The sequence below is a fragment of the Bos mutus genome, chromosome 5, assembly GCF_027580195.1.
Source record: "Bos mutus isolate GX-2022 chromosome 5, NWIPB_WYAK_1.1, whole genome shotgun sequence".
NCBI lineage: Eukaryota > Metazoa > Chordata > Mammalia > Artiodactyla > Bovidae > Bos > Bos mutus.
In genome coordinates, this window is record NC_091621.1 from 100,233,139 (window position 1) to 100,259,032 (window position 25,894).

General features: G+C 60.6%; 1 protein-coding gene across 6 annotated transcripts in view; it reads right to left on the bottom strand.

The window, feature by feature from the left end:
* Nucleotides 1-1,991: 1,991 nt before the first annotated feature.
* Nucleotides 1,992-25,894, bottom strand: part of SHANK3 (SH3 and multiple ankyrin repeat domains 3) — a 51,117-nt gene continuing 27,214 nt past the window's right edge. For 3 of the 6 annotated variants that reach the window (XM_070371364.1, XM_070371362.1, XM_070371363.1), the window contains exons 19-22: nucleotides 21,223-21,353; nucleotides 20,517-20,601; nucleotides 13,901-16,154; nucleotides 1,992-4,518 (exon numbers count right to left, since the gene is read on the bottom strand). In XM_070371364.1, the coding sequence (XP_070227465.1) occupies nucleotides 3,924-4,518; nucleotides 13,901-16,154; nucleotides 20,517-20,601; nucleotides 21,223-21,353 (3,065 nt within the window). In that variant the 3' untranslated portion in view covers nucleotides 1,992-3,923. The other 3 variants (XM_070371365.1, XM_070371367.1, XM_070371366.1) reach the window with 3 other exon arrangements.

Sequence of the window (25,894 nt, forward strand, 5' to 3'; positions counted from 1 at the left end):
CGGGGCGGGGTCAGGACAAGGGGTCCCCCCTCCTGAGGCTCCTTCTCCCCGTTCTCGAGGCCCACCCTCCCCAGCCCCGCGAGCCCCTCGCTTCCCCAGCCTCCTTCCCGCCCTGGCCTCCTCTGCACGCCCCAACCTGGGCCGTCCTGTGCCCACCCCCAGCCCAGCCCCAGCCAGCTCCCGCAGATCCTGCCTCACTTCTCCCAGCCTGCTAACTCCCACCCACCCGGTTATTCTCCAGCATATGATACTCCCTCTTTCTCCCTGAGGAAGAGCAGGACCTTCCTCATCTGTTCAGCCTCAGTGCCCAGAGCTGCCCACAGGACCTGTAGGGTGGTCAGCGGTGAGGGCCACCCACAAAGTGCTCTCTGCTCCAGGCTGCAGACAGCGTGCTGGTGAGACGCTTAGGGCCCCTGAGGGGATAAAGCTGGGACATTCTGAGGTCGTGAGGGGGCAGGAGGAGGCAGGGAGTCCACCATCCTGAGTGAGAAAGTGTCTGCCCAGAGGTGCTGGGAGGCTGCAGCTCACTCAGCACCACGACCCTCTGCCATCCCACCACCTGCTCCTCTGATCAAGGCTTCTCTCGCCAAGTCCCGGTCTTGAAGTTTCTGACTCATTTTCTGAGGCACTGAGGTGTCTTCTGACCCGTGGGATATCTGTCTTCTCCCCAGGACCCAGGGTCAGTATGGTAATGCCATTTCCACGCCATGATCCCACTGCCATGCCTGCTGGACTGGCCCCCAGGTCCGAGCCCAGTTCCAGCCAGACGCAGGGTCCCACATGCGGCTCAGAGGAGGCTGACCCGCAGCTGCCACAGTGCTTGGGCTCAGGGAATTCAGAGACCCCCCCCTGTGCCTCCACATTCAGACCCTCCCAGGTCCCCACTTCCTTCTAGGCCACTTCTGTGGACGACCACAGTTTCCAACTTGAAAATGAAGCCAAAAATGTGAAAATATGAAAATTAGAAATTGTGGGGTTTTCTAGACAGATTGCAAGCCTCTCTCAAGGACCCACTGCCAGTGGTCACCATCTCAGCCTCACAAGGGCCTTTGCCTTCCCGAGCAGGCCTTCCAGACATCCACCTGCTTCTCAGAGCTGCTCTGCCTTCCTGCCAGCCCTGGGTAAAGACACCTGAGCCCACTCCCCTCTGCACACAAGGCGTCATTCCATCCACGTTCTTATCCTTCCCGGCATCTTCTCGCTCCCCTGGAGGCATCACCCAGGCCCCATCCTGAGTCGAGGTCTACAGTTGCCATGTGTGATGTTCACACTCCACCTTGACCCAGTGTGGCGTGGCTCTGCACGCACTGCCCTCCTAGAACCCCACCAGGTGCCCAGCCGGTCTGATGGCCCGCCTCCACGGTTTCTGGCCCTCTGTCAGACCTCAGCCACGCAGCCTCCACCTCCCACAGCTCCCTGTGGGTCTCTTCTGTCCACTCGCCCCACTATACCACCCCCTTCACTCTTTGAGGTGCCCCTGCCCTTCCTGGGAGCTACCACCCTCCCCACCAGCTACCACACAGGCTTGGCCCCATCAATGGCTGGTGGCAGCTGGCTCAAGGGGAGATCTGAACTTGGGCAGGAGCTGTTGGGGCAGGAGAGCACAGGCAGACAGGAGAGGGCTCAAAGACAGGAGCAGCAGAATCTAGGGACACCTGGACACTGGCGGGAAAAGTGGACAGAGGCTACGGAGGATACCCGGACTTCTAGCTCAGGAGGGGTCATTCGCTGGGCTGGTGAGCAGAAAGAGAAGCTTCCAGTTCAGGAAGCACGGGCTCAGGCCCAGCACAACTCGGAGAGAGCGAGGCACAAAGAAGCCAGGCCCGTGGGTATGGAGGTCAGCAAAGAGACCAGGTCAGAGACAGGATCCGTGGGTCATCGGTGTAAGCGGCCAGACGACTGCTGAGGGCCAGGGAGGTTTGTGTGACCTGCCCAAATGAGGGCAGAGTCTGCGCTTCCAGTATCTCCTCAAGTAGGCAGCTGAGAAATGGTTTCATTTCTTATAAATTTATTACATAATAATATTATAATTATTATCAATAATAATAATATAAGAAACATAGATCTCTGTGGGGTGTATCACAACGTCAGGGTCAGGAGGCCTCGGAGCTGGAGCAGGGGGAGAAACCCCCCAGGTGGAGCTCCGTACAAAAGGAGGGGCGAAGCGGAACTGACCCTGTAAAGTTAAAAACCCAAACTGAACGGAACCAAAACCCACAGGTGAGTGAGACGAGTGTGTATGTGGCAGTCTGTTACAGTGACTGCTGCCGTGTGTGTGACCTGGTCTGTTGGTGAAAGGGTTACTGGGTGTGAATCTGCCCAGGGCATGGGGCCGGTGGGCCGGGGCAGGGCGGGTGGGCACAGACCGGCGTGCCAAGCCCCTGGGCTGTGAAAACTTCTGTTTTCTGGGTTTTTTCATTTTTATTAAAAAAAGCTAGAAATATAAACAGAAACTCGTGAGTGACGTGGATGGAGCTTAGTCCAGACTCCAAACCCTAGGTTTAAAAACGTCCCGGGCCCCCCACCCCACAGGTCATTGCTGAGTGTGAGGAGTCACAGTAAGGGGGGCTGGGGTGCCCACTGGGGTCTTTGCCTCTCCCCAAGGCTCGCAGTGGCCTGACTCTAGGGGTGCCCCTATGATCCCCCCTAGAAGCCCAGAGAGGGCGGAGCACTGCCTCCAAGGGCCCTTGGGGGCCTCTCCCAAGCAGCAAGGCTTCACCAAGAAGGCCCACTCAGGCTCCGCGAGGCTCTGGAGGGACAGGCTGGGCAAACAGCAGGTCCCGGGGTGCAAGACGACCTCTGACTTTCTTTGGAAGTGGAGACGGGGTGCTTTCACAGGCACACACCCATGCACGCACCCTGTGCAAGCTTCCGAAGCCCCCACACTAGTCCAGAGTGGCCCCTTGGGACCACCCTCCAGTCAGGCACACAAGGGGCTCCAATGCACTCAGTCGCACCCCGAGTTTCACACACTCGCACATGTGCGCACACACACACAGGGCGGAACTGGCGACTTCAGGTCTGAGGCAGGGAGGCTTCTCTGCTGTAGTCGCCCAGCAGCGCGGAGAGGAAGCTAGACCCCTGCTGGGGGGGGACCCTGTGAGGGAGACGGCCGGGGGCAGGTGCCAGGGCCCTGCGCCCACACCCGCCCTGGGCGGCTCTCCCAGGCCGCGTGACCGTGCGAGGGCCCACAGGAGTCGCCGCCTGCCGCCCCTCCTCCACGCAGCACCTGAAGGGTCGGTGGGGAACACCATAGCTCAGCGAGGGGAGGGGGCCCAGCTGGGCCCCGGGGCGGGTGCGAGGACCCTGGCCAACCCCAGACCAGCTGGAGCGTCCCCTGCCCCATGTGGGGTGGCAGTGGCAGTTGAGGGGCCAGAGATGGAAGACTGGGCAGCCGCAGCGGAACCGGGGGCTGGAGGGGAGGGGAAGGGAAGCTATTAAGGACAGAGATATTTGTTCCTTTTCTTGTTCCAAATATAGAGTGGATTAAAATATGCAAAACAGGGGGCTCCTTGGCCCCCAACCGAGAACCCCAATGTCTTCCCCCCTCCCCCCGAGTCACCAAGGTGTGTCTTGACCTCGCATGCTGGACTAGGTTACCCCCTCTGGGAAAGTAGCCACCAGGAGCTCAGCGGGAGATGGTCAGGCTGGAGCACCCCGCCCCCGACCCCCTCCCGCTCCAGCCCCCCACGGCCCGCGCCCTTCCTGACCGTGTGCTGGGTGGGGCTCGACGGCCTGGGAGGGCGCTAAGCAATGTACAGGGCAAGTCTCCGAGCGACAGCGAACAGGACGATTCATGCAACATTCCTGGCCCGGGCGCCGGTAGGGTGGGGGCTGGGGAGTGGGCCGAGCCCGCAGCCCGGGGGCGGAGGGGGGCCCTGCCCGCAGGGCGCGGCCGGGGCGTGGGGAGGGAGCGGGGGGCGTCAGCTGCCTTCCAGCTGCCTGAGCGCGCGCTCGATGTTCATGCGGTGGCCCACGCGCGTGACGCCCAGCTCCACGAAGTCGTCCTTGGTGAGCGCCGGCAGGTGCGCGCCCTCGATCTCGTGGTCCTCGAAGCGGTCGCGGTGTTCGCCCAAGTGGATGCTCTCCAGCCAGTCGCCCACGTCGAACTTGCTCCAGAGTTGCAGGGGCTTTTGTTGGAAGGGCCGGCGCGGGCTGGGGGCCCCGGGGCCCGGGCCGGGCGCTGGCGAGGGCAGCGGCGAAGGCGAGGGCGAGCGGCTGCGCGCGCTCACGCTGCGCACCACGAAGCGCACCTCCTTCGGCTCATGCGGGATGGAGAGGCTGGACGACTTGAGGATGGTGGGGGGCGTGAGGCCGAAGGGCCGCCCCGCGCCCCCCGCCCCCGCCCCCAGCCCCTCCACCCGCTCCAGCGACGCGGGCTTCACTGGGCTCGGGGCGCGCCGCGCCACAGGGTAGCGGCCGCCGGGCCGCACCGGGTAGGAGGCCCCGCCGCCCGGGCCCCCAGGGCTGCGCTGCTGCGCTGAGATGGTGCTCAGCTCACCGAGGCTGCTGAAGAGCCTGCGGAGGGAGAGGGGGTCAAGGCCAGGTGAGGGGTACCAGGCAAGGTGGGGCCGGGCGGAGGGGGCGGGGCCAGAGGCCAGGAGGACGCTGGGGGCGGGGCCGGGGGCGGGGTAGCCTTGGGGCTGGAGGGAGACCGGAGGATAGGATCCCGTGGTTCCTCTGGCCCGGCCCCCAGAGTCAGTGCCCTGCTGGGGGAAGGGGAGCCCTAGACTGAATGGAGTAAGAGCCCAGGCCCCTCTACTCCACGGGGGCTCCGAGAGCAGGCTGCCTGAGCAAGGACAGCCTCTGGGGCAAAGGGCTGACCCGACATTTCTGACAGCCTGCGACACCGGCTCTGGACACCGCCCATCCACCCAGACCCTAGAGAGTAGGGCTGGCAGTACCCCTCAGCACTGCCCCTCTGTTATCATGAGACCCAGAGAGACCTGGGCCGGCCGCAGGGCTGGCTGAGCCGTGATCAAGGCTGGTGGCAGCACAAGACGGAACAGTCCATGAGGTCTGAGACGGACACCAGGCGGCGTTCACATCCACACAGAGAGCAGCGCGTGCAGGACAGGCGTGAGGCCGCGGGGCACGTGCCATGCGGTCTCGCTGCGCAGCGGCAGCCACGTCTGTCACATACATGCAGCAGCAGCGGCAGGAGCGGCATGGCCTGCCCACGACAGCGACAAGCAGCATATGTGCAGAAACAGCACACACTCACAGACACACGCGTGCGCAGATGGTCTGCACTCCCCAGCGTCACCTGATGGATCCGGCCTTCAGCCCCTCCACCCCCCAGCATGGCCGTGGTGGGAGGCCCGATGGGAGGCCTCCTCCAGAGAAAACCCCCTCCTGTATCCCACATCGCCCCCGCCCAGTTTGTCTCCCTATACCCCTGCTGTGGCCAAGGGAAGCCTCGGGGGACGGGCCGTGGCACCGGAGCCCCACGAGACCAAGCACAGCAGAGATCCAGGCGGGCAGTGCACAGAGAGGCATGGGATGGGCATGCTCACTTACACAGCCGGCGCTCGGGACCACTGCGCAGCTAGACAGAGCAGCCACATGCAGATGGGCAGGAGAGAGCAATGAGAGAGAGAGTTAGCGCCGGCCCTGAGCGGGCGCGCCGGGCAGAACCACAGTGCGCAGCCAGGTGGGGACCCGCTGGCCAGACACCCCGGGAGGAGGCTCGGAGGCAGTGGGCCGGTGCAATGGGAAGGAGCACACTGGAGCTGCAGGGCGAGGAGAAGTGCAGGCCAGACGAGGTGGGTCTGGGTGGGCCTCTGGCCAGCCTGTGGCCTGTTCTCTGCTCTGTGGCCCTCATCCACAGGCTTCACGCAGAGCCCTGTGTGCCAGATGCTCAGCCGACACCTGGCTCTGGGGTGCTTTGTGACCTTGTGCTGCTGCTGGCCCAAGAGCTTCCCTCCAGCTGCCGGCCCGCCTCCCTTTCTCTGCCCTTGCCTGAACTGGGCTAAGGACCCCTCCCCTGGGTTCCCCAACTTTTGTGCCATCCTGACTGGTGCCTGCCCCACATTGTGGAGGGCATCCTGAGCACCAGTCGTCCCCTGAAAGCAGGTCTTGTCTTCTCCTCTCTCACCGGTGCAAGGTCAGCGTCTCCCAGGAGATCCAGCTCTGTCCTACTCGACCTGGTTTCCGCTGCCTGGCTCCCTCTCCTCAGCCTCTGTCCCCGCTGCCTCGCCCAGTTGCTCAGATCCAGAGCAGAGCCTCTTGAAGAGGCCAGACCGTGTTCTCCCCACCCCAGCAGAGAGGGGCTCCAAGAGCACCTGGGCGACGGGCTCAGGGAACAGGCACCGATCATTAGAAGAAACCCTCTTCTCCCCCACATCTGGCCTCCGTGGTACCACCTGGATTTCGGGGCAAAGTAGGGCAGCAGTGGAGGGTGGGGAGGACCCCAAAGGGCTGAAGGGAGCCCAAGTCGTAGAGATTGCTAGGGAGGGCAAGGGAGCGGAGCTGGGGTCAGCGCTTCTGTCCGCGCGCCCAGGCCCCCGCACATCCCTCCCAGGCCCGGGGACCTGCGTCTCAGGATGGAGTCCTGTGTGCCCACCCCAGGCGTCTCCTGGAGCGGGGTCAGGAGCCCTGGCAGGAGGTGAGCTGAAGGCCAAGGATGAGGGTGCACTGGCTCAGAAGCGCCAGGGAGACCCTGCCAAGGGGAGATCCTGGGTGTGGAGCAGGGTGCCTGCCAGAGGCTAGGGCTGGTGCCAGGAGGCGTGTGAGAGAGGGATTGAAGGGCCACGATCCCCTGGGGCCTCAGGGGGGAGAGGGCTCATCATGCTCCCACGGCTGTCCCCCCGAGGCCCCAGGGCCTGGCAGGAAGTGTCCAGGGATGCCACAGCTGGGTGTCTGCTCCTCCTCCCCTTCCCCTCGGGAACAGGGAACTGCCCACATTGTCCCGGGCCAGGACCCCCAGGGCGTCCCTGGTTGGGTCCACGTTTCCACGCCACCTCTGCACAGCCGCCACTGTCTGTCACCGCTCTCCACGCTCCGGTGGCCTCCCCACCAGGCCCTGACCATGGCACGGCCCGGGCACAGCCCCGCCAGCCTCCCAGAGGGCTTCCGGGAACAGTCTCTAACACGTGTACCTCACTAGGCACCTGCACCCTGGACACCTCCTGGTCTTTCTGCAGACAGCTTAGCCAGGCTCCACAGTCCTCGGCACCCTTCCCACCGATGTCTGAGTCTTGTACTATCTGGCTCACTCCTGGCGCCTGGACCAGTGAGGTCGGCTATCGCGCCTCCCCTCCCCTTCCCCAGCCCCTGCAGCTACCGAGGATGTCAGCAGAGTCCCCTTGCTGACCTGTCCACCAGTTCCCCTCTTAGGTGCCCTTCCACTTCCCTTCTAGATCGATCCCCCATTAGTTCGCACTTTCTCCCAGGCCATGTCATCCACCTCCACCCTTTGCTGTAACCAGTGTCCACGAACGCCGCATGTCAGGCCGAGCCAGTCTCTCCTGAGCCCCAGACCTCTGCTGGGGTCCCCACACATGCTCTCCTCCCCTGGTCCCTCCTGCACCAGAGGCCTTGGAGCCCCCATCAGCTGCCCCGTCTCTTCACCCGCATGGTTCATGAACCCAGGCCTTTCTCCTCATCCCCCAGCTACCTCTGATCCCAGACCTTTCATGGGCTCGCTCAGGACCTCTTGCCTGGCTTCCTAATTGTTAGCCTTGACTCCTGGTACCTAGCTTAAAGCCAGGAACACAATATGCATGGGGGAAAAATGCTATAAGACAAGAGCCACGTGATGTGTCACTCTCAGGCCTGACTGCCTGTCAGCCCAGCGGCGCCAACAGGCAAGAAGCAGCCCAGCCCGGCCCCGGCCTCTGCCTGGAACTTTCTGCCACTACACTCATGCAGGGCAGGTCTAGGCCTGTGGCCTCCTGCAACTTGAGAGGCTCATAGAGGGAAGTAGCCCTCAAGAGGAGCTCAAACAACTCGGGCTGGGAGCACCACGAGGCCCCCTTTGGCGTCAGCGTCTCACCCAAGCCCTGACTTCTCACTGCCCGCACCAGCTCACAGCTCCAACCTCCAACACTCCAGACACCCCTGGGCGCCCCCTGTGACCCCTTCCCACTCCTCCAGTGGAATTCGTGGCCCCTGAGGCCCTGATCACGGCTCCTGCAAACCCACCTCACAGGTCCCCCACCTGTGAGGACCTCCTCAAACAAGGAACACGTGCTGGCCCTTGTGTCCTGCCCTGGCCAGCACACGACAGGTCCAGTTTCCAAAGAGCAACTCCTATGGGCCTTGAGGCACCTGCAGTCACGTCAGGCTCCAGCCAGACTCCCGGATGCGAGCAGGACAGGGCCCACAGGGGTCCCCCGGGCAGGGTTCTCCATCCCCGCAGAAATGTGCCTCTTCTGTGGGATGATACCTGGTGACCCCCTAAGGAGATGGTCAGACCACAACATGCCGCACATCAGAAGCTCTGAGAAGCACCGCTGAGAAGAAACCTCGCCAACTTTGTGTCCAAGAATCTTTTTAGGTAAAATCAGATATGCTGCTCAGACGGGAATAAAACCGAGAGCCAGAGCAGAGCCGAGCGTTGCTGTGGGGCTCAGAGACAGGCAGCCCTCAGGCCACACGCAGGATTCAGATCCAAGCACGGGGTCTGGAAGACAGAGGGAGTTTAGAGCGGGCGTGGGGCTCTGAGAAGATGTTCTGCTTGTCAGGCTAGACTGAAAGCTGGAAGCAGAGAGAGAGCTGGTCTGGGATCAAAGTTGCAAGCAGCCAAGTCCATGGGCCTTCCAGATACATTTCCACAAGTTACCAAGCTTCAAGTCCTTGACGTAAGCGGTAACCTCTCCTTCCCCGTCTGAGATCTTTTTAGATCTCCAGGCCACAGAGTGTCTTGCAGCTAAAGGGACACAGAGCCTGGACTGAGCTATCAGTGGAGAAGGTGGGCAGAGCAAGTACTTCTTCCCTCATGGTGTCTCTGTGGTGAGGAGGCGGGCAGGCCTGGGTCCAGGCGACAAGGCTCGGGGGTGTGACCCACCGAGTGGCCGTGGCAACTGCCCTCAAGCTTCAGCTGGGGTCAGTCCCAGAAGGAAACAGCCCCACCTGGGCCCCAGAACTTCCTACATTCGGGACATGTCTCCAGCAGACAGTGTCCGCAGCAGCTGTGGTCACGACGTGAGAAGTGAGGGCCAAACTCTAGCCACTGCTGGCTGCAAAGAGCCGCCCAGCAGCCCCAGCCGGCAACACGTGTGGCCGCACGGGGCGCTGACTGCACGGGGCGCTGACTGCCTGTGCTTTCACCCGGGGCTGAGGCCAAGGAGGAGGAAGGACGAAATGTGAGCACGAGCCGACGGGACGCAGAGGGGAGTGGCGAAGGAAGGGCGGGGCACACAGGGGTTAAGGCGGCTGGGCCTGCCGAGGGCACTGACTGGGCTCAACTGTAGTGACTTCAGAATCCACTAGCTGTTTGTTGTACTCCGGTTGATAAACGTAGGTGCTGGTCTAAAGAACGAACACACACGCATTTCTGCGTGAGGGAAATCACTGCTCAGTTGTGAGCCCGTGGACCGCAGCACGCCAGGCTTCCCTGTCCTCCACCATCCTGGAGTTGGCTCAAACTCATGGCCATTGAGTTTGTGATGCCATCCAACCATCTCATTCTCTCTCACCCCCTTATTCTCCTGTCCTCGATCTTTCCCAGCATCAGGGTCTTTCCAGTGAGTTAGCTCTTCACATCTGGTGGCCAAAGTATTGGAGCTTCAGCCTCAGCATCAGTCCTTGCAATGAATATTCAGGGTTGATTTCCTTTAGGACTGACTGGTTTGATGTCCTTGCTGTCCAAGGGACTCTCAAGAATGTTCTCCAGCAACACAGTTTGAAAGCATCAATTATTTGGTGCTCAGCCTTCTTTATGATCCAACTCTTGCATCCATATATGACTACTGGAAAAACCATAGCTTTAATTATATGGACCTTTGTCGGCCAAGTGATGTTTCTGCTTTTTAATACCCTATCTAGGCTGGTCATAGCATTCCTTCCAAGGAGCAAGTGTCTTTTAATTTCATGGCTGTGGTCATCGTCCGCAGTGATTTTGAAGCCCAAGAACAGAAAATCTATCACTGTTTCCATTTTTCTGTATCTATTTGCCATGAAGTGATGGGACTGGATGCCATGATCTTCATTTTTTGAATGTTGCGTTTTAATGACGCTTTTTCACTCTTCTCTTTCACTTTCATCAACAGGCTCTTTATCGCCTCTTTGCTTTCTGCCATTAGGGTGGTGTCATCTGCATATCTGAGGTTGTTGATAGTTCTCCCAGCAATCTTGATTCCAGCTTGACTCCAGCCAGCAATTCACATGATGTACTCTGCATATAAGTTAAATAAGCAGGGTGACAATATACAGCCTTGACTTACTTCTTTCCCAATCTGGAACCAGTCTGTTGTTCCATGTCTGATTCTAACTGTTGCTTCTTGACCTGCATACAGGTTTCTCAGGAGACAAGTAAGGTAATCTGATATTCCCATCTCTTTTAAGAATTTACCATGGTTTGTTTTGAGCCACACGGTCAAAGGCTTTAGCATAGACAATGAAGCAGAAGTAGATGGTTTTCTGGAATTCCCTTGCTTTCTCTATGATCCAATGGATGTTTACAATTTGATCTCTGGTTCCTCCGCCTTTTCTAAATCCAGTTTGAACATCTAGAAGTTCTTGGTCCACGTACTGTTGAAGCCTGGCCTGGATGACTTTGAGCGTTACCTTGCTAGCATGTGAGATGCATGCCACTGTACCGTACTTTGAGCGTTCTTTGGCGTTGCCTTTCTTTGGGACTGGAATGAAAACTGACCTCTTCCAGTCTGATGGCCACTGCTGAGTTTTCCAAATTTGCTGGCATACTGAGTGCAGCACTTTCACAGTATCATCCTTTAGGATGTGAAATAGCTCAGCTGGAATTCCATCACCTCCACTAGCTTTGTTTATACTAATGCTTCCTAAGGCCTACTTGACTTCACACTCCAGGATGTCTGGTTCTAGATGACAAGGCAAGAATACAAAGAACTGTATAAAAAAGGCCTTAGTGACCCAGATAACCACGATTATGTGGTCTCTCACCTAGAGTCAGACATCCGGGAATGTGAGGGCAGTTACTGCACACTAACCCTGTGTGTGTCACCAGAAGGGGCTTAATGACAGAGACTCCAGATTACAGTGGACAAAGAGCAGGGTTTGAGGTCAGCTGCCACCATTTACTGGCTGGAATGGCCCTCCTCAGAACCTCAGCTGTACTGTCTGGAAAGTGGAGGTTACATTCATGTATCCATCCAACAGAAAGGCAGTGAAGACCAAGTGACGTGACTCGGTCTGGTCCAGTGCAGAGCGTGCTTATTTTCCCATAAGGACGCTAAGAGTCCACCCGCTGCCCTGGCGGAGCACCTGGCCACCCTCACTATTCCGCAAGCGAGGGACTGCAGTTCACTGAGGCTAAGTAGTTTGTCCAAGACTACAAACTCAGATGCAACCTGCTGAGGGTTGATATCCAGGACCATCTGACCCAGGCCAATGTCAGGGAACAAAGTGAGTTGCTAAAGCTGATGAATGCCATGGCACAAAGGAGTCTCCTGTTTTAGGCTCGCTAGCACCTGGTACCTCTGGGAATATCATCCGAGTCCCCTTTGGATACCACCCCCACCCCCACTTTAGCACCTGTCCAGTTGCTGGGCTGACCACAAGCCCTGATCCCTAAAACAGCATATTACACAGGCCTGGCCAACAGCAGCCCTGGGTCTCCCTGACTCAGGCGACCATTTCAGGGGACACAGGGGACCCAGATGAAGCCAATCGGAGCCTCGGATTTTGCAGGAACTCCTGAGGGAAAGAGACTCACTCTGCCGTGGGCCTGCAGAGCAGATACAATATAAAAGCTGGAACTGCTGGCTTTGCCCCGACCCCCACATCCAAGAAAGGAAACACACGCAGGTCCTGATGCAACCCAGAGCCACTGGACGAGAGAGCCTTGCCACGACAAATGGGAAATGCTGAAGATGACCACAGGAGACGCAGCAGGAGGCTCCTGAGAGACCCAGGGAGACGCGGCAGGAGGCTCAGGAGAGACCCCGGGAGATGCCGCAGGAGGCTCAGCTGATAGACCACCTGCTTCAGCCCCACGGGAACCCCTGGAGCGAAGACGGGGCCTGGGCTGCCCTGAGCGCGGCTCTGGGTCTCGACAGCCAGCAAACCTCAACCAAGTGTCTGTCCTTCTGTGGCATCTGTCTTAAGCTGCCTGCCTAGGCCTCAGATCACAAAAGACAGCACTTGCATTTGGTAGATGTTTTATTAAGGCCTGCACTGTGCCAGGCGTGGTGCTACCCACTGTCAACGGCCCTAATTTTCATCAGGAGGGGCACAAAGGGGTGCAGGGGCTGGTGGAGGCAGGAGAAGCAGAGACTGAAGACGGGGGCTGGTCCAGGCTGCATCAGGAAACCCCGCCTTCAGGGCTCTGTTCCTGAGAGGCCTGGGCTGCTCACTCCAACTGGACTCCCCTGGCCACACCCCTAACACCGTCTCTAAGGGCACTTTAAACATTGTCCTGGTAGGAATAAGGCCTTCACGTTCAACTGGGAGTTGGAAGAGGTGAAAAGTGGGGAGGGCGCCAGAGCCAGCCCGGGATGACAGGAGCTGGAGGGTAGCTCCCCAAACCCCTTAGGAGAGGCATCACCAGTTTCCCAAGCCCCCACCTATCTTTTGAGTCCTTAGCTGGGAAAAAAGTAGATTGGACAAGCCCTTGTGAACCTGGATCTCCTCACTGCTTTGTGAACTCTGCGTTCCAAGGCTGGCAGGAAAGACTCACTAGGTTGGTCACATGGTAGAGAGGAGGAGTCAGGAGGTGGAGCCCCACGTGATACCACAAAGCTAGAAGTGGGGGAGAGCCGCCAGGGTGCAGAAGGCAAAAGCAGACAAGGACTGACCGGCGGTGACCAGCTCTGACTCAGACCAGCTCTCCTACCAGCATCCATGGAGCCCACAGGCCCAAGGAGGTCCTCTCTGGGGCACACTCTTGGGAATGAGGTCCTCAAAGGAAGAGCCAAGGGATGAGCCCAGAGGCTGTGGCAGCAGACTCTGAGCCAGAGCAGCCCCCCAGTCCCTCTCCCACGTCCAGAGCACCACATGGCCTCTCTAAGTCCCCACCTTGTGCAGGCGATGGGCGGGGAGGCCAGAGGAATGGGGAAGGTACGGGGAAGAAGCAGATGGAGGTGCAGAGAGAGAGGATGCTTTCCATCTAATAGCTCCTTAATGTACTCTGAAAATCACGCACAGGAATCAGTATTTGAGGGGCTCTAAGGCAGTGCTGAGTGACAGAAATGTTTCTGGGGCAGAAAACAGGAAATTGGTGGTGGGTCTTAGGAGGAAAAGGATCCAGTGTACTCTAAGCTTCAAAAGGAAGTGAGGAAAGATGGTACCAACCACATGGGACAGCCACATGGCCACAAAGAGGACGGTGGGGTGGGTAGCGGTTTGCACAGGGCACCGAGAAGTCCAGCAGCTGGGGGCGGGGGGCAGCGGCAACTTTAGAGTGGACCACAGAAGGACCCTTAATGGTAGAGGCACCTATGGTTAAGAGAGAGTCCTCGGGGATTCCCAGGGGCACAGAGCCTCAGCAGGGTGCAGAGGTGCTCACGCCCAGCCTTCACGGCCAGCACCAACAGGGATGCAGAGAAGAGCACCTCTGACATCTCAGGTCCCTGAAAGAGCCTTGGGTCTCAGACAGACGAGGCCAGGTAAAGGACAGAGGGGTGGACAGGAGAGCGCAGGGCGGGGTAGCACGGACAGGTGACAGAGGGGATGGGATGGGCGGCTGGGGGACGGAGCCACGGGGGAGGAGCACGGGGCGGGGCAGACGGGACCCGACCCTCCCCACTGCCCTGCTCACCGAGCTGCCGCGATGGGAGACTTCTTGGCGGGGTCCAGCAGGCCGCCCAGGCCGCCGGCCGGCTCCTCCCCCAGGGAGCGGGTGTCTTTGTTCAGCTGCTGCAGGCGGGAGCTGAGCTCGGTGATCACAGTTGGCTTGTCGTCTTCAGGCCCAGGGAGCCCCCGGCTCTCGACGGGGTCCCCCCACAGCTTGGACCTTCTCTGGAAGAGGTAGCGAGGGCGAGCAGGCCCGGCAGCAGAGGCCAGCCCGGCGGTGGCGGCGTGGTGCTGCTGGGCCATGAGCTCACTGTCGGAGGACTGCTTCAGCAGCGGGTCCCTGAAGGTCACCGGCCCCTTCCCCAGCGGGGACTTGAGCTTGGGCTTGGGAGGCACTGGTGGCTTCTCGAGTAGAAAAGTATGTCCGTCAGCGAAGGAGGTGTGGGTGTCCGTGAGTTCCCCGCTCTCCGAGCTCAGGGTGGACATGCTGGACACGGTGGAGATGGTGCTCGTGGTCTCCAGGTGGGGGTCGCTGGAGCTGCGCGTGTCGGCCTCCTCCACCCCCGAATCCGCTGCGGACTCTGGGGCGGGCGGCGGCTCGCTGCTCGGCTTCCCTGAGGCCGGGCCTGGCACCGTGGTGGGCGAGGGGCCGGGGCCGGGGAGTGGCGTGGCCAGCAGGACCCCGTTGGCAAACTCTTCGGGAGGCGGCACGAGTCCGATGCGGGCCAGCTCCTCTCTGGTCTCCTCGTCGCTGGAGGACAGCTGGGCTGGCGGCAGGTTCACAGCGAATACCAGCTCCGGCTCCTCCTCGGAGCTGCCCTGGCCGGGCCCGGGGTCGGTGGGGGCACTGCCGGGGGGCTGGGCCCGGGGGCTCGGCAGGGGCTCTGCGACCACAGCTGACTGAGTGGGGGCCGGGGCCAGCTCCGGAGTGCCAGGGCGCTGCTCTTCGGCCCCCAGCCCACTGGGCTCGTGCCCGTTGCTGGTGGCGTGCACAACGATGAGGCCAGCGGGCCGCTGCAGGGACGTGTCCAGGACGCTGAGGATCATGGACTTCTTGTCCTCCGGAGACTTGCGCTCCTCCCGGGGCACCTTCTCGGGCTCCCTCCGCGCAGGCACGGGAACCCAGGCTGGGCTCCTGGGGGAGAAGGCTGGCGAAGCCAGAGGCCCTCGCTCTGAGTCCCGGGCCTGCACATCCACAAACAAGGGCCCGGGCCGGTCGGTGTCGGGGCTGTGCACAGGTGTCGGGGACCGGGAGGGCGCCTGGGAGGCCAGAGCTCGCTCGCGAGCCGCCAGGGCCAGGGCCAAGGGAGAGCTAGGGTCCAGGGGTTTCCCGGTGAGCGGGTGGATGAAAGTGGAGCCGGAAGGCCCAAGGCTCGGGCCGCTGACCAATGGCTTCAGAGCAGAGACTGGGGAGGGCAGCAGCAGGTCGCGGCCGGTAGTGGTGGCGCCGGCTCCCAGAAGGCGCTCGTCGATGGAGCGCGAGGGCTGCAGGGAAGGCATGTCCGCGCTCGGAGAGGCGCCCTCGATGGCGCCCACAGACAGGAACACGGTGGAGCGCCGCCGCTCCTCCAGCCGCCGGTCCTTGCTTGGGGCCGGGCCGCCAAACGCCAGCCCGGGGCCGTCTCCGGGGCCGTAGTCGAGGCCGCTGGGCCGAGGACCGCGGTGCGTCGGGGAGGGCTCCCTGGCGAAGCTGCCGACGACCGGGCCTGGGCTGCCCACGGCCAGGGCCGCGCGCTCCTGCGCATCCTCCACCTGCAGCTGCTTCACCAGCGGGCTCTTGCGGCGCTGAGGTTTGGACGGCGCGAAGAGGCTGGCGCTGAAGGCGCCCAGGTTGGCGTAGGGGCTGTCGGGGCCCGGCGGCCGCGGCCGCCGCTTGGGGCGTTCCGGCGGGGTGGCCGCTGGCGGGGGCCGAGAGGCGTCGGCCGCCTCGGGCGCCGAGTCCTGCAGGATGATCATGGAGCGCGCACGCTTCTGCCGCTCCGGGTAAGGCAGCGGACCCAGGGCCGCGCCGGAATCATACAGGCCCGGGGCGCCCGCGCCCAGGCGCGCCTCCAGGCCGGGTTTGAAGCTGGAGCGCACAGTGTCGTAGGCGCGGCCCGGAGGCGGCGGTGGCGAGAAGGTGGGGGGTGGCCCAGAGTCGAAGTAGTAGGGGGCAGGAGGGGGCGGCGGCGCGGTCTGCGGAGGGGGCGGGATGCCACGGCCCTCGCGCACCGAGTCCTGCATCGACGTGCTCCTCGGGAAGCGCCCCTCCAGCAGGGACGCCAGCTTCTCGTCCTCCCCTGCAGACAGAGGCCCTGGTGAGCCCAGCCGTGGCACCGAGGGCCAGGGCCTGCGAGGAGGCCCCTCCGGACCTGGACGCCTGCCCTCTCCCCACCCCCGGGGGCAGCCCAGGTCCCAGGCGCAAAGGCATCTTCAAAATCTGCTAGGGCTGCTGGCCTGCCCGCCGGAGGATGGAGTCAGGGTGGGTGTGGGCACTAGGGTTACAGAGCAGAGGGAGACACGGGGAGACACGGAGAGCCCAGGGCAGGGGGTCTGAGCAAGGTCCTCAGGCTGGACTGGTCCCGGAAGGCCAGGCTCTGCACCTCAAGCCGGGCGTCAGGTTGGTAGGGCTCCTGCGGACTGGGGAGAGGGATGGGTTCAAATACAGGGGAGAGGAGGGCCCAGCAGCAGAGACTTTTGAGAGAAGACTCCAACTCTGACCCATGGAGAGGGCCCAAAGACAGCAGCCCCCACCCACCCCTACCCCAGCAGTGGGGACGGAACTGCAGAGAAGGGCGAGGGGTGGTCGGAGCAGGCCTTCCCGCCCAAGATTGAGCAAGGCCTCCTCTTGAGCCACCAGCAGCGGAATAAGCAGGTGTCACTGGGAGGCCCTGGTGGCAACCGGGGTTGGAGGAAGGGAGACAGTCAGATATAAGGGGGAACTCTCTCAAGCAGGAGTGATTCACTGTAGGCAAGGGGGCAACAGGACTGTGGCCAGGAAGAGAGAGCTGAGGCCCGGGTGAGTGGTGCTCTGTGAAGAGACAGGTCCAGAGAGGCTCCATCCTAGCGACCCGTGGGCACTGGGCTGGGGGAGGCTGCCAGGAGGTCATACCATAGCCCTTGTTGCTGTTCAGTCACTAAGGCATTTTCTTTGCAACCCCATGAACTGCCGTAGCCCTAGTGGCAGAAATTCGGGAAGGCTGGGCAGAGGAGGGATGGCAGGCTGAGCACGTGACCCACATTTCAGCTTGACTCCTTACTGGCTGTGTAAGCCTACGCCAGGCCCTGAGCCCCTCGACGCCCCAGTTCTCTCGTGGACAACACAGAGTTAAAATGAACCCTACCTCCTGCCTCACTCCAATGTCATTAGGGTCTGTGCAAGAGCAGGGCTGGAACACGCAGGGCCCCCACTGTCCTGCCACCTCGCTAGAACCTGGCGGGGCCTCCCGGGTGCCCGTGTGCAGTGCGGACAGCTGGGCCGCCCACGCGCTCAGTCAGGCTGCAGGCGACAAACAGCCCAGGCCAAGGAGAGTGGACGAGCGGCTCCTCGGAGCTGACGCACAGGGCTCTGGGAAGACTGCTTGTGGATCTACACCTGGCCTGGCTCAGGGCTTGGCCGCATTCCCGTGCAGACCGCCTGTCCCCACCCACCGCCCCCCGCCGCCGTGGCACTCTACCAGTCCACCCACACAGCACTGCCCGCCCGTGTCTGCGTAACAGCACCGCAAGGGGCGTGTGGTGGGGCTGGGGGCCTTTGGTGTGCGATAAGGCTTGAATTCCAGTTCTGCCAGTTACTGTCTGATGTTTCTTCGCCTCCTGACACCTCAGCTTCCTCATTTCTGGAGACCTGCCCCCTCCCACGGAAGTGTGACGTGGAGCCGTTTAAAGCTTAGAGCACAGGGCTGAGCACCCAGAAGCACCCCAGGAAGGCAGCTACAGTCGTCATCACCATCATCATTTTTAGGTCTGCCTTCCACCCCCACTGCTGGACACAGATTCTGGGCCAGGTTTGGCCTGGGTCTCCTCCCCGCCACATTTCTTGCGCGGCATATAAACGCAGCTCAACACCCACCAGCTTGTGCACGAGCTGGAGCCACGCGGGACCAGCTAGCGCTCCTGGAGGATGCAGGAGGTTTGGCACACCGCGTTCTAAGGCAGGGTGAAGACAAGCCACTTGCCTTGGGGTGAAAATGGGACTCTGTTCTGATGCAGAGCAGGTGGGGCCCTCTGCCCAAATAATAAACCTGGGCATTTCTCCAGCACTTTCTGTGCACCAGCCTCAAGATGCAGGACTACAGCTACTATCAGCATGAGTACAGCCCTCTGAGTGAACCTCAGAGTGGCCTTAGGAGGTAGGTACTAGATGGTCCTCAGGTTTATGGGTCAGGACCCTGAATTTCAAGGATTGAGATGTGTGGCCAGGGTCACATAGACAGGACAAGGGGTGAGGAGCCCCAGAGTCTTGATACCTCCATCAACGTTCAAGTGAGTGACAGGTGGCAGGCTAGGGCACGGAGGATTAAAGACGAGCTCCCTGTGGACTGAGCCCAGGAGCGTCCAGGAAGGGAAACCCTGGCAATCTCCACCAAGCGGTTCACAGCCTGAAGGACAGGCACTTAGATCTGGACCTGCGGGGCTCAGTACTGGGACTGGGAGGGGCTGAGGGACAGGTCATCCAGAGAGAGTGAGGGTGGGGGGATAACAGTGCATGCGGAGCCAAGTCAGAAGGAGACAGAGACAAACATCCCCAGATGAAGCGGCAGAGGATGGCCTAGGGCCCCGAGGCAACGCGGAGCCCACAGAGGAGTAACTCCAGGGATGCAAGGTGATCTCTGCACTGCAGAAGCCCACAGAGGAGTAACTCCAGGGATGCAAGGTGATCTCTGCACTGCAGAAGCCCCCTTTGGCCAAGGAGGTGGACTGGAGGGTAAACAGAGGGTGAAGCCCGGGCGGCGGTCACAGGGAGACCCAAGCTGGGGCTTCAGAGACTGAGGCACGAGACAGCGAGGCCTGGCCAGGCAGGGCTGCCAGGTGTGTGAGGGAGCGCACCACTCCTATTAGGTGGGGCAGCCAGAGCATGAGGAGGAAACACAGATGCCCAGGGCTTAGGCCAGGGAGGTGAGGGGGACGTGCTTCTTGGCTCCAAAATAGCTGCACTCTCCTATGCCCTCTTCCCCAACCTTCCACCTACAGAAATGACCCTAGCAGTCTCTGAAGGACCACTGCTCAGCAACTCACCCCCTTATCTCCCAGAAACCCCCAGGCGCCCTGCATGTCTGAACCCAAACACACACTCCCCAGCCTTCCTTGACACCCAAGCATGACTGGTCCTCCCTAGTAAATATGCCTGCATACCCACCATGCAACTGCTGAGCTGAGCTGTCTGCAAACATGTCACCTCCCCCAACTGAGTCCCCAGACCCTGCCCAGCATCAGTTTAGAGTGTGTATTAAGCAGCAGGGCCCTGGGGTGAATAAGGGATTGGGTTTGCCATCAGTTTGCAGCTGATTGGCCAGATGAGTGGACAGAAGACAGGCAAGGCAGCTGTGTGACCTGGAGCAAGTCATTTTTCCTCTTTGCCTCAGTTTCCTCATCTGCAATCTAGAGGTACTGACAGTGTTGTCTAAGGAAGGCTACTGTAAGTAGTAAATGAACCAGCACATGTAAACACATGCTCGAGTAAGCACTGGCATGTACTCTGCTGGGCATCGGGCACACAGGAATAAAGGGGTGGACAGGCAGAGGGGTCAGCGGGTGAACAGATGGACAGAAAACTGGACGTGTCTGTGGGTGGATGGATGGACAGGTGGGGAGGTAAGGGGGCCCCGATGCCTAGAGGGAGGCATGGTGGGGAGGGCTTCTTAGATGATCCAGCCCAGGGTCAGGGGAGGAGGTGGCCAAGGGTGAGGGGAAACGAGGCCCCATGGGGACAGGTGCTGAAGGCAAAGAGGCCGACACAGCCTTGAGAAAGACCCACATCCCGCAGGTGAGAGATGGAGACTAAGAACCGAGGGGGAAACGGCAACTGTCCTTGAAGTCCTAGAGAGGAAGACTTCAAGGAGGAGGGAGCAGGAAAGTCAAGTGTGTCCCCTGGGAGGGATTCCCTGGTGGGAACAATTTCAGTGTTAAGTATGGACAAAGCTGGCCTGCCCCAGGCCAAGAGGCAGGTGGGGAGACAGCAAATAGGGAGACTTCTGCAGAAAACTGCCTGTGAAGGAGAGGAGGGACGTAGAGACGTAGCTGGAGTGCTGGAGAGGGGAGGAGGCGGTTCAAGGGGAGAGTAGCTTTAGCATCAGAAGTGTGACATGAGCTCGGGCTGCAGGGGCACAGCCAGGCAGGGTACAGGAGAGCCAGGGACGGGGACGCCGGTGTCTGTGGGACGGCGGGACCGGGGTGCCCGCTGGTGGGGAGGGATGGGGAGAAGCCTCAGGGGTATCTTTCAGCAAAGTATTTCTTGGTTGGGTGAAGGACTGACATCCCCTCGCCCCCATCTATGTCCACAAACAAATGAGATTCCTGGGCCGCCGCCAGGCAGAGGCAGGACCCGGAGAGAAACTGTCAACCTCAGTTGAAGGGTGGGAAGAGACAGGGGCCTCCAGCCCGGCACCCACTCCAGACCCACCCAGTCCTCCAGCCCCATGCAGCCCCCAGCCCAGCCGTACCTACAGACTTGGTCCGTGGAATCCCCTTCCGCAGGGAGCCTGGCAGCTTCTCCGGGCCTGGGAGGCCCTGGCGCTCAAACAGTGACTGTGAGAGTTGGAGGGGGCAGGGGTATATGGAGGTTCTAGAGCACCAGGGTCCCTAGTTCCCCATCCAGCCCCACCCATCCTCCTCCTAAGCCTGAGATCAGACCCTCCATGTGCTAATTCCAGCAGCCCTGGTGCCCATGGTGCTGACACAGAAGCCAGACCCAGGTCCTGCCTCCGAGGAGCAGGGGCAGAGCTGTGGGACCCAGGCAGCCCTGGGCAGGGTTCTTGCAGACAGGGGCCTCGGTGAGGCTGGGGGGGGTGGGGGGCGGGTGGAAACAGCCCAGAAGTGGGCGGTGGGGGACAGAGGCACACCATGCTGTGGCCTCAGCTGGGCTAGGGTCCTTGCTCCAGGGGGCAGAGAGCCTGCCTAAGGCAGGAGGCATCGAGCACCACAGCCAGAAGGGTGAGCACTCAGCACGCTTTAACTGTGGCTGTTCGGGGAACTCAGATGGCCCCCAGCGTCTTCGGAAGAGGCTTTGGGGTCCTTCACCCCCACCCCTGAAGAGTGGAGTCCAAATGAGGGACCCTCACCCTCCACATGCACGAGCGGGGGGAGGGGACGCGGCCCCGTGGCCCCGTGTCCCGCCCACGGCCCTGCCCCCAGCTCAGGCGGGCTTACGCTGATCTCAGCGGGGGTGATCCTCCGGCTGGTGGGCCGCTGCTTGACGGTGGCCGCTCTCGAGTCCGCATCCGCGATGTCGGGCCTCAGTGCCGGCTCCGCGGCGGCCGCCAGGATCTCGTCCAGCTTCTCTGCACAGCCAGAGAGGTGCTGCCTCAGCCACGGGGCCCCTGAACCTGCGACAGCCCTCTGCAGCCCCAGACACACCCTCCCGCAAAGCTGGTCCTCCCAGGGCTGCTGACAGAGGCCGCCCGGCCCGGCCTTCCCTCCCCAAGGCATGCGCTCCTGACCCAAGAGAGGAGGCCTGGGACTTGTGTCCCATCCAAGCCCCGCACCCGCCAGAACCAGCCCCCACTCCAGCCTGGCCTCTCCTCTCAGGGATGCTCCAGGTAAATCCATGATCGCGGCTCCAGGAAAGCCTGGCTGGCCATGAAGGGGAGGACCAGGGCAGGGGCAAGACTGTTCAGAGCCAGAGACTTCCTGAGTTTCCCAGTTTCCCGCTGCCCTTCTGTTATTCCCATCTGCACCCTCACTGCACCGAGGCAAGCAGCAGCTCCAGAACAGACCCTGGTGCACAGCCAGGTCCATAAAGAATGTGCGTAAACCAAAACCAGGGAGGGGGTAGCGAGCGGTTCACTGCCCCAGCTAGAGACCTAAAGCACAGCTCTATGCAGATGAGGAGGCCCCAGAACCTACAGCTCGAAAGGCAGCTCCATCTAGGTGGGAAGTGCTAAGATGAGGCTATTGGGAGAGGCAATGCTGAGGGGCTTCCAGCAGCCCCTCAGAAAGCTGCCCCAGAAGCTAGGAGGGAGAAGGACCAGCCTGGGGCTGAGGCCTAAACCAGGTGCCCTCGGGAGGCACTCTTTGCAAATCTGTTATGAAAGAAAAGCTTTGCTTGCTCGTTTCTCTTAAAGCTATTTAATGTTTTGGAAAGCAGTAGTTTTAATGAACAACATGACTTGGAGATTCTGTTAAACAAGTGTGTCTGGATGACTGGGGGAGGGTCCACTTAGGGCCAGCACGCGGGACACAGCAGAGAGGGAGGCAGCCCCACTGTCTGCCTGGCTGCCCCCTGGCCTGGCTGTCCGTAGCCCCACTGCGACCCACCTGTCACTCAGCCACCAACCCCCCGAGCCCCACCCCCCACACATCTGCTACAACTAGCCACCTGACGCCCCAAGTGCCCCAGCGGGAGCGCGGCGGTCAGCATGACACCTCCTCCCAGCACTGCTCGGCGACTGCCACAGGGGCGGAAACAAACTCCTCTGAGATCTCCAGTCCCATCCTGTATGCTGACTGTCCTGACCTAGTCTCTTTGTGCCTTGATTTCCTGATCTGATAAAACAGGCATAAAAAGGTGCCCGCTTCAGCGTCTGTTGTGAGAATCAGCACATTCGGCCCAAGGGCTGCAGCTGCGTCTGGCTCAAGGCAGGCACTAAGGATACACTTTCTACAGCCCTTCTTGTCTCTGCACCTCACCTCCCCAGACAGCCCGTGAGGAGGAGAGAGCAAACGGCCGTCCGTGCCTTCGTGTCCTGAGCATCCAACCCAGGCCCCAAATACATGGAAGTTCAGCAAATGCTGGAGTCACCAGCAAAACACACTTTTATCTGCAGACCAGCCCACTTGGCCTGTGCACAGCTCTCAGCACCCCCAGGGGCAGTGGGGGTCAGAGGGGCCTTCCTTTTGCTTCTGGAATGAGGTGAGTGATTTCCTTTCAGAAGCTGAATCCCCATCACCACCATTTGCTAAGTCCCTTGTGGCTCAGCTGGGAAAGAATCCAGCTGCAATGTGGGAGACCTGGGTTCGATCCCTGGGTTGGGAAGATCCCCTGGACAAGCAAACGGCTACCCACTCCAGTATTCTGGCCTGGAGAATCCCATGGACTGTACAGTCCATGGGTCGCAAAGAGACGGACACGACAGAACGACTTTCACTTTCACTTTTCACTTGGTGACTTCCAGCGTGAGAAGAGACCACGATTCCTCTCATCCCGCAACAGCCACAGGCAGAGGACACAGCTACTGTCTCCACTTCACCAGCAAGAATCTGAAGCTCTGGGGAGAGGAGCTGCCCCAAATCACAGATCCAATGAGAGATCAGGCTTCACAACCAGATTATCCAGAAATCGCAGACATAACGACATGAGCAGAGAGAAAATATTTCCATGTGCCACACAGGGTACATGCTCACCTGAGCTGGGTATTTACATGCTGCATCTCTAGGTCCAGAAGAACTCAGTTCCAGAGACACAAAGCAAGTTAGCAAAGCAAAACCACCACTGGCCACCAGCAAGGGGGCCCGAGGCCAGACAAGACTTATTTTCAAAAGGAAAAGAACCAAGAATTCTGCAAACTACAAGCTGGTGAGGTTGACCACAATCCCCAACAAAACGAGAAAAAATATATTCTTAAATAAATTACTTTAGATTCTTAAAGAAAGAAGAAATGAAGGCCATTAGGAACCAGGCCTGGGGCCCTGGAACTGCTCAGTCCCACTGCCCGCAGCCACGCTGGGTGTGGGGACCAGACACGGCAGGGATGCAGCTGGGGACGCACCTCTCTGGACCAGGACCCAAGAGGGGATGAGGGGCCTTCAGGGGCGACGAATCGCCACCACGTCCCCTACAACCGGAAGCAGCACACAGGCCACAGCAGAGCACCCTGGAAGCCCCGCTAATGAGCTGAGGGCAGAACCAAAACATTCCTAAGATAGCGTCTTTGTCTGCCTCAAAGGTGCGAAGAAAAGTGTCCCCAGAGGAGACCCAGTCATCTGTTTTCTACCTGAAAAGACCCTGGGGAAAGCCTTTCACCTGGGACTGGGGCAAGGACTGGGAAAACTCAGAGGCAAGATCGCTGGTCACATGCGGAACCCGGGCTGAGACAGGTGAGTGTGCCCCACGCACAGGGAACGCCCAGCAGACCAGGACTGGGGAGGCACCAGGCACAAAGAGGTCGGGACACACAACCGAGCCCTCGCAGGCTCCCCTCTGGCATGGACGGCCGCATGGCAGACAGAGGCTCACGGCCACCGGACAGGTGGAGCCTGCAGACGCGGGAACTCAGCACCCAGGCCCAGCCTCTCTCCTCCCGTGGATGCTGCGCCCGGTGCAGCCAGGCCAGACACATGGATGTGCAGGAAGGAGGCTCAAAGGATGGAGGGGGCAGCCTGATGGGAGGAACGGGGTGCTGAAGGCCACCCAGCTGCGGGGCCCTGATCCCTGCCCTGAAAGGATGTCAGCACTCGCCTGAACCCCACAACAGACCAGGGCAGAAACAGAACCCACACACCAGGCACAGGAGTCCCAGAAAACAATCCAAGCTCGGGCTGAGCACCCGGGCCCCCGCCCCCACCGGCCCAGCCACTCTGTCGCCCCAGGGAGCTCCTCGGCTGGGCCCCCTGGAAGCCCTCCTCCGCTCCAGGCCTGGCACAGGCCGTGGCTTCCCCTGGGGGGCTCTTCTAGCTCTATCTCAGACTCCCACGCCCTCACACCACCGCCCAGCCCGCCCGAGCCCCCAAGGCCTGTGGCTACACTCACCAGCCCAGCCCAGCCCGTCTGACCCTTCCCAGGTCTTTCTACTGTGCCCCTAAACAGGAGGGTACAGCGCAGGCCTCCAGACCCCCTGACTTGACACACCTTCCCTCGCCAGGGGTCAGGCAAAGCTGGGCCTGGGGCACAGCAGATGACTCACCCCCTTTCCTTCTCCGAATGGAGGCTTGGAATCAAGAAAGAGTAAACGGGGTGAGAGGCAGACTTTGTCCCTCGGCACCTGGGCTCCACGCCCGCTCCCACCCCCCTCCCCCACCCCCTCCCTCCCAGCCTGTACCCCGGCAGGTTGTAAGTGGCACATCTACCCGAATGCCAAGTTGGTACAGTAAATTCAAGGTGGGAACCCAAGCAGGGACAATGCTGTGTGCATGCACACACACACACGCTCACACACACATGCAGACATGCACACGTGAATGCATGGCTAAATCATACTTGGTTGAATCAAATGTTTGTTCAGAAAAAAGGCCAAACCTCATAAAAACCCACTTCAGAGACCATCAATGGTGCGATGGTCGCCCATGAGCGTTCCGGAAGTATGCTTCCAAAACAGGCAGGTCAGTGTGTCTGCCGGACCATGGCCAGTCAGGGAGCACCCCCAGCACGGCCACTGCCCTGACGTTCTCACCCCTAAGTGAAAGGAGCCCAGCAGTCCCAGGGTTCTTATGAGAAACAGGATGAGCCGGAGGTGCTCCGGCCCCTCAGGGCCCCTCGGCCTTGGCCCCCGCTGGCTTCTGCTGCCCCAGGATGCCCGGGCCAAGCTATGGGCTGAGCACTTGGTGACTGAGACGTCCTGCCCGCCCCCCTCCTCCCCCTCCTCGATTCTTCTCACAGGGAGAGTCCCTACCCAACCCCTTCCTCTAACCCAACTTCCGCCAGCCTGCTCGGCCCCCTCTGCTGGGACACCACCCCCCGGACACACCTCCCTTCCCCTTCCTCCTGAGGACCCTCTGAACAGCAAGGCACCATCTGGCCTGAGCCCCTTCCTTGCCACCTGCTTCTTCTGTGGCCTCATATTTTCTTTTTTTTTTCCACATGTTCAGGTCCTCGTCTCAATAGATTGCAGGACACCTGAGGGCCCTATCTGCCCTTGATGTTGTGACATAAAAGTAATGTGTTTAT